Raw genomic sequence first — 11,264 nt, forward strand, 5'->3', positions numbered from 1 at the left:
TATGCAAGGGCCTCCAACAAACACGCAGGAGGAGACTTTTAGTCTCATACATACAAAATTACAATTCATTATCTTAAAAAGTTAAATCTAATGTTTAATAGTAAACCAGATATTCTACCTAATAATATTTTTTCAAAATTTTTATACATAATAATTATTAATCACTGCTCTTATTTAACAGAGCTTGAATTTTTATTTATTTTTGATAGTAACATAGTTTGACTTCAAAATTTTATAAACCATTGGTTTGTTTTTATTTTTTTAAAAACAGAGGGAATTTTAACTTAAAACACATAAAAAAAATTTAGAATACCTATTAAAATACATCTGTGCAGATACACAAATTATAGGCTAGTTATTAGAAGTAACATTTATGCTGTTTAGTAGACATGCTTTCACGTGAGAGGTTTGTCATCTCTATTCTATACAGGTAGTTACTATTTTCTTATTACAACTTTACAAGTAGAAAATGTTCTATGGTCTCCAAATAATGAATCGTTTTCTGACATATATATGGAAGCTGGTAATGAACTTGAGAGAGGAAGTCATGTACAACACCATGCAAAGACTAAAAACGATCATGGTCATAGACTTTAATATGATGAATGACAAAATCCAGTAATAAAACATTGTCTTGACATCTTCTACTAATCAAGCTAACTAGTAATGACTGCTTTGATACACAGAGTAAGCCCATATGAAAAATGAATGGACAAAACTTATCTAATAATTGGGGCAACTTTTACTTTATGTAGGAATGATGTGATTGTCGTCCTTATTCATGATTTGTTCTTGAACTTCCTCTGTGCTTTCAAGTCCACCACTATCACTGAGATGTTGTCCTTGCTTCCCTTTTGAAGAGCAAGCATTGAGAGGTATTCAGCTGCTGCTTGAGCAGCAGGATCAACTCCTTGCCCTCTATCAGAATCAGTAACAGGACCGTTCTTCCTATGCCACAGCAGGATTCTTCTTCTAGCCACTTCACATGCTTCTTCGTTTGTCATGACATCCCACAGACCGTCGCTAGCTAATATAAGACACTCATCCTCTCTAGCTCGTGGTACAAACATAACTTCTGGCTTAGGAATAATCCATGGTTTTAAATATCTATCACCTGTGAAACTCACTTTCTAGTCATATATCAAGCAAGCTGAAAGATAACCATCAAATGCATCTGAAATGTTGAATCACATAATGCATATCAAATAGTTCTCACCCTCAAGGAGAAGAAAGAAGCACAGTAGTTATTTCATGTTCACCAGTTAAGAAATCAAAATTACCTTTTAAGTGTATCATGAGCTATGATAGAACAGTAGAATGCTGAAAACAAGTGTGCTAACTTAAATATACATCAACAGAGATACTGACGCACATTATAAATTGATTGGCTCAAGCCATTTATCTAACTAGCAAGTAACCAGGGGAAACACGGCCAAGGTCTAATGTTAATTAGATAAAGATAACTAACAATATAAATCAATCTTTATATCTCATGTGATCATATACGTTTTTTTGTCAGGTATGTGATCACGATCATATACTTAAATTCACGAATTAAGAGAATTCCAATTAAAATTGAAAAATTCATACATCTGTAATATATTCAAAAAGCCATTAGACCTAGAGTTATTGCACCTTCAATAGTAGACACATCTACTATACAGTAAATAAATGTATATAATGTATCTTATGAAAACTGTAATACAATTGAAAGAAAGTATTAAATAACAAATATTAATATACAAGTACATTTCTAATACGAATCAAGATATATAAAACTAAAAATATTTAATAGATATTAACATGTAGAGAAAATAGAATATTCTCCCACTACAAATAAATCTTGTGGCTGATTCGACTTAGCAAATTAATATGTGCTTACGAATATGAACTGGATTCTTATCAATTTAAATATCATTATAAGGTAGTAAACTAAAATCTGATGAGGATTATAATAATTTAAAGGGTTGCGATAATGGCCAAAAATGTTGCTTTGAAAGTGGTCTGGTTATTAAATAGTTATATACTCGAGTTGTGATGTTTTAGTTTTGTCTAAGTTTGTTGTTATGCTATTTCAGTTTTCATATATCCCTCGATACAATTTCACTACCCCCAAGACCACGAGCCCGAGTCCCTTGCACTAATTTTATATAGGATAGGACATACTATGACCTGGACCCTCTCAGTACTGTTGGAAAATCAATTGACACGTCCCTGAACTATTCCGGTTTAACTGGTTAGGTACCTGACAAAAGGTTCTGCATTCCATGTCCTTTAACTTCTAAAATTGTTTGGATTAGGTCCTTCCATTTAAAAGATTCCGATGGACGTCAAACGATGCAGGCAATTTTTTTTCAAAACCTGATTACCCGACTTGTAAATTGAAGGAAAAATGAAATTAAAAACAAAAATAAGACATACTAGCTGATATATAGCCGTTAATAGATTGTTGGTATACAATATTTATACCATCTTACTCTTGGAGCTTTCTTGACAATTTTTGTGGGGACTCGGGTATCTCGAACAATTCTAGTTTATTTCTTTAAATTCCGCAACTGTTACGGCTTTTTACTGCGACTGGTGTGTTCTGAGTGAGTAGGTTGACAATGTAACAGGTGGAGGAACTGCCGGATGTAAATTCCGTGGAGCTCGAGTCGTCAGTGTTAGTTAGCGTTTACAAAAAGAATGAGTATTGCTTTGTATATGTATTTTCAGTAAGTATATGTATTTACAGAAGTGAATGTGTATGCATAGATATTGGGTGTGTATACAAAGCAGAAAGATGAGAAAGGGATGGTGACCACCACCGCGACGGTGGCTATGGCTGGCTGTGGTGGGTTGTTGATGGATGAAAGTGAGGTGAGGGTGAGTATGTATGTCGATTGTCAGGGGACAGTGGGGAGAGAGGGGGAGGGAGAATATGACGTGTTGCACTATTTTTCAAGTCACTTTAGTTCTTATTTCAATTCATCCGAGTAAATGTTAACCAAGCTACCACACCAGCTAGATTATAACGTCCGTTAAAATCTAACTAATGGAAGGACTTGAACCAGATTTTTTAAAAGTTTAATTACCTGAAATGCAGAATCTTTTGTTTACGGATCTAGACAATAAAACACGAATAGTTCAGGGATGTATTATTTAATTTTCCCAAACTTTATCTAATTATCTAATATAAGGACAATTGTTCAGCTAATACTCTTTCATCCTACGTAATGAGCTAATTTTCCTCAATCTGTCCTTTTAAAGATTTTCTGAGTCTCCTCGTCAGATTATGCGTACTTGGTTCTTAAACGTCATACTATTTATTTTGTTCCACGTGAAGAATCTTATAATGAATCTTACTAAGTCAGTTGCCAGAAGATCAACCACCAAGTTCTATCAACAAAAATAAACCAGATTAACACCCACTTTCATATAGATGACATCTATGTCTTTTGGAAAGTCAAAACATGACTTCCTATAGAACACAGGTAAAAATGCAGTTTGATGTGAAAATATCTAAAGGTTAGACATGTAAATTAATAATCAAGAATCGAAGACATGTGAAATCTGATCAGTTTCTAACAACAATGGGAAGATCCACAACCACTGTTCACATCACCACAATGGATATTCACAAAAAGCTTACCGATGGATCTTGACATTGCAAGTACACCAAAAACACGGTGTCCATTCCACTGTATGACCTTGCCGCCAGATGCTTCAATCCTCGCATATTCATCTTCTCGGTTTGGCTGAATAGAAACAAAATTAAGGAGAAAAATAATGATAAGAAAAAAAGACCTTTTGCCAACAGAAACCTTCTGTTCTTTCAGCGACAACCGAAAACAAAAAACAAGTACGCCTTACTTTATGATCATTTGACAAAGCCATGGCCTCTTTGCCACGATAAAGAACTGCTCTTGAATCACCACAGTTTGCAACTATAATATGGGATGAGCATAATAATGCAACGACAGCAGTAGACCCAACAGTTTCTGGGGCAATAGGTTCTAAATTACCATTAGAAGTATCACAATCTCCTCCAGTTTCAGTTTGGCTTACTTTTCCTCCAACTTCATCATCAATCTTCTGAAAGCAGCTGGTAAATATTTCCTCCCACTGCTCTTGTTGAGTGACTGCTGTTCTTACTTCACTTTCAAAGTCCTCAATACCTTCCAACTTCTCTTTCAAAGCAAAATGTATACGCTCACGGCAGTAGTTTGCAACCTGCATGGGGTATCAGATAAGAACTTGTTCACGTATACTTGCTCATAGGGAAACTGAAATTTCACAAAATAACAATATAAGACCAATCGACGCCCTTGACTGAGTTTCGTAAACATGGAGCTGACAAGTATTTTTTTTAAAGCTACAGAACAATTTATGAGCTTGGAAATGCCACAACTTCATCATAGATATTACCCGATTTTTCGAAATACAATTTCAATTCGGACATACCTGCGAACCTCCATGACCATCATAGACTCCAAAAAAATGACTTGTAATGACACCAGCATTTTGACTCATCCCATTAATAACATGATCACTAAGTAACATTTTAGTTGGAACTTCCAGAAACTGAGGGATAGCCACTACAGCATCTTCCATCTCTGGCCTCTTACCACAGATAGACACATGACCCCACAGGGGAACATACTTCATATGTACACCCTTGCTCTCTTCACACCCAGTAATCTTTTCTTTAGGCAACTGAAGAGCAATTACGGATGACTTAAGAGTGAGAATGTTAGAGCTAACGTCATCTGCACTAGCTGACATCTTGCCCTCCACACTCTGTTTCTCCAAGCTAATAACTTTGGCAAAAATCTGACCATTATCTATCTCCTCGATTTCAACTGCAATTGGCAGACTCATTCCTGTACTAGCATTCAGAGCCAGCAATTGCTTGCTTTTTATGCCACTGCAGTCATCTGCCACATCTTCCTTGTTTTGCTGAATCATTGCATCAGTAGGAACCCAGCTGCTATCTCCATTTAGTATAGTCTCCGATACACTAATTTTCCTTTCACTTTCTACGGTTCCTGACAAAGTTCTCTTAAGACAATTAAAACTTCTCTCCCTACTGGAAACAGATTCAGCACGCAGCACGGATACAGGATCGGGTAACATGTTTGATGATTCTGTCACTATCTGCACATGTGTTATTTCCACATTGCTTGAGATCCCAGAGTTATCACAAATCGAGCTACTTAAGCTAACTGTAACTTCAATAGCTGGAGGGATCTCTTCCATCACTCACACTGGTCCCTCTCAAACTTCCGAGAAACTCCTATATCTCCCTCGGCCGCTTTAAGCAATTGGTTTGGCACAAAAGGCTTACACTTCGGTATATCAAGTCCTCAATTTGGGATTGTGACACAAGACACACAAGCTAAACCACCAAAACCAGATCTTAAGCTATGTATGAGCTAACACTTATCAAACTTCAAATTCTTGCAGTTAAATTCCAGAACTCAGGATACAAGAAGCATCAAGCATGTAAAACAACATCAAATCAATGGTGTGAATAATCTAGTGATAGGCAAAAGGGAAATGGGTTATCAGATCTAGTGATGCGCAGCAAAAAATCTCGAAATAAATGGATCTAAACATCCATATACAAGATCTTTAGGCCTATATAGAATTAGTTCTCTTTAAGATCACCAAATTTTACCCCAGAAAAACCTTAGATCCTAGTATCAAAAATGATACAAGAACTAAAATTAACTATCCTTCTAAACCACAAATCAAATAAGAAAACTAAACCCCCTTTGAATCAAACAAAAACACCTCAAAGATGGTGTCTTTTTAGCACATAAAATCTGGGTCGCATGGATCTGAAGCAACCAATCTCTATCTTCTGCAAAAACAAGAAAATGAAAAGGAAAAAAAACATCTTTTTAATTTAATATTGTTGTTCTTGAACTACACTGAAAAACATGTAACTTGTAGAACACATACAAATACAATATAGTATCGACATGAATAAGTACAATTAAAAGAATGATATGCATCAAAATACCAAGAATAAAGAAGAGAAAGAGTTAAGAAAAGGGACTTACTAGCAGATGAAAACAAGTAGAAACAGGTGAGGCCTCCACCAAAAGATGATCAGTTTATATGTTTTCTTTCTCCAAGAAAATATGAAAAGAATAAATTGTTGGGAGAGATTGAGAGAGAGAGAGTTGGTTCTTTGAAATTGTTGTAAAAGTGACACGTAGAGATTCAATTATCTAAGTCCAATGAATGCATCGGGGTTAGGACACAATAAAAAAAGATTATAAGTTTACACGCTACTCAACTCAACTCTTTACATGGACTTTTCCACCACAGACACAGACAAACAACTCTCTACTACACGTGTCCCTTTGTCTACCATTTTTTATCTGCTCTTTCTTTAAAGTTTCTGTGCATTATTTTCAAATTACACACCTTCGTGTAAATATCTTATTCTATAATCGAGAAGTAGTAGATTTTTTCTTTAAATAACTAGGTTAAATAGTGATATGGAATAGTGATGAATTATAAGTTAAAAATTATATACTCTCTGTTTTTTATTATGTGAGTCTGTGACTTTGACTTTAAATATAAAATGCTGGAATAAAATGAAAATAATTTTAACTAATATCAAATATTATTCTCAAAAAAAAAAAACTAATATCAAATATTGATAAAAATAGTTTTAGTTATGTAGTTTTAAATACGTCCACATGTTATATCGGATTTTCATATTTTCGTATTTTTATCATGACCATGCACTAATTCTCATCATATCATGCAGCCACGAGATAACTTTTATTTCTTATTATTCGGGACGTGTCGAAATTGTAATATATTATATTAAACCTTTTTATTTCACATGTCTCTTATTTAATAAAAATATATTTCAAGAAAATAGTTTCCTAAATTCTCAACATTTCTGAATTTCCTAGTATGCTTGATTAAAAATATAATTTCAGATTTGTAAAATTAGTTATAAAAAAATATTTAAAATAGCAGAACAGAGTAGATTTGAATACAACTGTCTTGGACAAAAAATAGTTTGTATTGAACAATATGGCGCGAGGCAAATATAGTTAAGAATGCAGATGACCCCCCTAATCTACAGGCACAAAACAAGGAACATCTTGAAGAATTATAGTAACATTCATTCATGCACAAGAAGACTATTGCTTCTTTCATCATTTTTTCTAGGTGGTGGAGCTAGAGGTTGTGCTGCCGCAGAAAATTGTCAAGTTTGGGCGGTGCACAACCGAAAGCAACACCATGTCTAACTCTAATCATAATTCTGGAGAAGGAATTTATATAACCACCGCCATCGCCGTTGACAAGGACAAGAATAGCCCTCATGCTGTTCGATGGGCCGTCGATAATCAGTTGAAGAAGAATGCCTCTGTCTTTCTTGTTCATGTCCAGACGCATGTTTCACATCCGAGTAAGTTCCCCTTTTTTCCTCTATTATGGACATTTATGTATAATAATTATGTTGATGATAATTATGAAAATGTGGACTAGCTAGCTGTACATTATTGTCATGTTTACAAATTACCATATGATTCCGGGAAAGCAATAGTCCAAATTTGTGTGAAATGTTTGATTATGCAGCAGATGATGTCTCTAAAGATGGCCGGGCACCCACAGAGGCTGAAATGCAGCAGATCTTCCTCCCGTATCGTGGTTTTTGTGCTCGAAAAGGGGTAAGAACCTTGATTGATTGAAATAAAAACCTGAAAAATGGTTTTGTTTGATACCACTGTTATATTTTTAATCACCAACTCATACTTTTCTGAAAAAAGCATAAATGTTGCCTCGTCTCATGGTTGGCGATGTTTTACAGATTAGAGGGACAGAGATCGTCGTGACGGACACTGATGTTACAAATGCACTGGTAGATTTTGTTGTAAGAAATAGCATCAGCACTCTCGTTGTTGGCGGTTCCAACCGCAGTGCTCTGACAAGGTCTGTTCACTTCTCATATATTTTTAACTTGCTTTCCTTAACTGTATGATCAGTAGGTTATAGTGACCTGTGCCTTGAACAAAGTCTTTGAATGGCAAGATTTGATTGTTTTCCCCAGGGCATTTAGAAATCCAGATGTGCCAACTTGCTTAGGAAAAATTGCACCAGATTTCTGCTCAGTGCATGCTGTATCCAAAGGAGGAAGAGTTCAGAACATTAAAACAGCCACTCGGGCTGCCAGACCTCCCACGAGCTCCAAGCCATTGTCTCAATCAGGATATTCATCAGACAGGTAAGCCATTCTGAAATGACAAGTCGTCTAAGACGAGGAAATATTGTTCTGAAACTGTTTCATGCACTTCTGCAGCAGTAGCTCTTTTAGCCAGTCGAGCTGGAAAAGCGGATCAGAAAAAACATCATTTGATAAAAGCAGCAGCGACGGTAGTTCGTACACAAACAAGAGCAATGATTTTAATATGATGCATCCGCTAGACAGGCACTCAGGCAGCAAATCACCATTCCCACCTTCAGTGAGCAATCTCAACTACATGGTTCGCACCAAGCAAATGGGTAGTCCCAACATCTCATTTGACAGCAGTGAGTATTCCGGGCTATCTAGCTTCCAATCAGCCGACTTTTCCATGGACAATTCAGACCGATCCCTGACATCAGGAACTTCCAAGACAAATAGCTATTCTTCCTCTCCGTTAGGAGTAAGTCCAATATGAATATTTTCCAGGTCTTCTGAATGCTCAGTCACTATCTAACTAAATCTTAAGCAATCTGTCATTACTGATCAGTTGGCCTTTCGATCGAAGGTTGACTAAAATGAGTAAAGTAAATACGATGACTAGGTTTATAATTTGGCGAGTTGATATATTACAGGAAGAAATAGAAAACGAGATGAAGAGATTAAAACAAGAATTGAAGCAAACCATGGAAATGTACAACTCGGCGTACAATGAGAGTATGACTGCAAAACAAAAGGTCAGAATTTGGCTTAATTTGTATCACCTTTTTGCTCTCTTTTGTCAAGGCCAACGAGAGAAGTTCTCATGTTGGCTATGGTTCCAGGTGAGAGAGATTGATGAATGGAAGTCAACGGAGACTCGTATGATAGCACAAAAAAAGCGATCTGAAGAAGATGCATTAGTTCTTATGGAGATGGAGAAGCGAAAATGCAGGGCAGCCATGGAAGCGGCTCAAAAGGCTCACCGTCTAGCAGAATTGGAGACTCAGAAACGAATCACTGCAGAACGTTTGGCTGCGTATGAGGCAGAAGAAATGAAAAAAGCAATGGATGCATTGACTCGAAGTGGTGTACGCTATAGAACTTATACTATTGAAGAAATCGAAGAAGCCACCAACAGGTTCTCTGAGTCGGCAAAGATTGGCGAAGGAGGATATGGACCTGTTTTCAAAGGTTACCTCGATCACACTGCAGTTGCCATTAAGGTCTTAAAGCCAGACATTGCTCAAGGAAAAGAGCAATTTCAAAAGGAGGTAATAATCCACCAGCGAATACATATATACTCCCTCCGTCCCCTTTTACTTGTCCCTTTTGAAAAAATAACGCATCTTAAGAAATTGTTAGGTGGATATCTTGTTTTCATACATATCCCTAATAAATGTAATGAATTAGATAGAGTTGTGTATATATATATGCTAGTCAAACATTGGAAGTTGTTACATTTTGAAAAAACATACAAAAAGTTGCTTTGAAAAGAGAAGTGGACAAGTAATTTGGGACAAATTTTTTTTTCAAAAAAGACATGTAAAAGGGGACGGAGGGAGTATCATATTAACAAGAATTCAAAAGGATACTATTGTTCTGTCTTAAAAACTGTCTGATATTGCCTTCTGTAATGCAGATTGAAGTGTTGAGCTGCATGAGACATCCAAACATGGTTCTTCTACTAGGAGCCTGCCCCGAGTACGGATGCCTTGTGTACGAATACATGGAAAATGGTAGCTTAGAAGATCGTCTATTTAGAAAGCACAACACTCCTCCAATCTCTTGGAGAACCCGTTTCAAGATTGCTGCAGAAATTGCCACCGCCCTCCTCTTCCTTCACCAGTCAAAACCAGAGCCCCTCGTGCATCGGGATCTTAAACCTGCCAACATTCTCTTAGACAGGAATTACGTGAGCAAGATTAGTGATGTTGGCTTAGCAAGGATGGTTCCACCATCTGTGGCCGATAGCGTTACCCAATATCATATGACAGCAGCTGCTGGAACATTTTGCTACATTGATCCAGAGTACCAGCAAACTGGAATGTTAGGCACAAAATCAGATCTCTACTCATTAGGTGTGATGCTATTGCAGCTTATAACAGGAAAGCCTCCAATGGGTATTACTGGCCAGGTCTCAAGCGCGATTGAGAAAGGAGACATATCACAAGTGCTTGATCCATCAGTTCCTGACTGGCCTGTCAAAGAGGCGACAGCATTTGCAAACTTGTGTCTACAATGCTGCGAGCTGAGGAGGAAGGACAGACCAGACCTAGCTAAGGTCATTCTGCCCGAACTGGATCGACTAAGAGAATTTGCCTGTTCTGATGATGAATACTAGAGACAGCTCAAGTTAACAGCCTACTTCAAGCTTTTGAGGAAACTGGAATAGTCAGTCTGTTTAGAGCCACATTCTGGGAACCAGACTTCACTCGCATATACCTCTCTCTAGTCTGCATTTTTTGCGAGAATTTTGGGTTGCAATCAGCTCCATTGTCTTCATTAGCGTCGACTCACCTCCACTCATAAAACCTGATTGTAACATCCTCATTCAGTCCCATCTGCTAGGCCAATAGTATGTTTGGGTACATGTATGCAGAGGTTATATCCATCCTACTCCAAGAAATATATAGTTTATATTTTTGATATATTTATCTCTTTGCGAAAGTCTGTATAATAATAATAATAGTAATCATAATAATGATAATAATAATAATAACACTTAAAAATAATTAAACTAACAAAATCAATAATAACACTTGAGAATAATTAAACTAACAAAATTATTATTTTTAAACCGCATTGTTTAAATAGTTTTTCCTGTAAAACAGGATATGTACACTGCCCCCGGATTGATTCATAGAAACCAGAACACGACTTCATTATTAGAGAGTTATATTCCCAGTCAGGGCATCTCTAGTTTTTGCATTATCTTAATGTTGAAATTAAAATAAGGTTCTTTACAAAAAATAAATTAATTAATTAATTAAAATAAGGTTTTAAAAAAAAAACTATTTTTGTTAAGTTCAACTCATTTTATACTAGGTCTTAACCCAAAACAAAACATATTTGAAATCAATAATGGTAG

General features: G+C 36.2%; 2 protein-coding genes across 3 annotated transcripts; one reads left to right on the forward strand and one right to left on the reverse strand.

Annotated features, from left to right (window-relative positions):
- Positions 1-564: 564 nt before the first annotated feature.
- LOC108195886 (protein phosphatase 2C 50) lies at positions 565-6,260 on the reverse strand. 2 transcript variants are annotated; one of them, XM_017362896.2, is made up of 5 exons: positions 6,048-6,260; positions 4,444-5,845; positions 3,853-4,212; positions 3,632-3,737; positions 565-1,114 (listed from the first exon to the last, which is right to left on the reverse strand). In XM_017362896.2, exons 2-5 carry the CDS (start codon positions 5,236-5,238, stop codon positions 780-782), a joined length of 1,596 nt encoding a protein of 531 aa, XP_017218385.1. In that variant the 5' UTR covers positions 5,239-5,845; positions 6,048-6,260; the 3' UTR covers positions 565-779. The 2 variants fall into 2 exon arrangements, with proteins under 2 accessions (XP_017218385.1, XP_063937633.1); XM_064081563.1 differs by having other exon boundaries at positions 1,097-1,174; positions 6,048-6,237.
- Positions 6,261-7,138: 878 nt separating this feature from the next.
- LOC108195371 (U-box domain-containing protein 35) lies at positions 7,139-10,837 on the forward strand. Its single transcript, XM_017362333.2, has 8 exons — positions 7,139-7,420; positions 7,591-7,682; positions 7,823-7,944; positions 8,063-8,236; positions 8,312-8,657; positions 8,830-8,931; positions 9,019-9,447; positions 9,816-10,837. Exons 1-8 carry the CDS (start codon positions 7,252-7,254, stop codon positions 10,515-10,517), a joined length of 2,136 nt encoding a protein of 711 aa, XP_017217822.1. The 5' UTR covers positions 7,139-7,251; the 3' UTR covers positions 10,518-10,837.
- Positions 10,838-11,264: the final 427 nt, after the last annotated feature.

The sequence above is a fragment of the Daucus carota genome, chromosome 7 (assembly GCF_001625215.2).
Source record: "Daucus carota subsp. sativus chromosome 7, DH1 v3.0, whole genome shotgun sequence".
Taxonomy (NCBI): Eukaryota; Viridiplantae; Streptophyta; class Magnoliopsida; order Apiales; family Apiaceae; genus Daucus; species Daucus carota.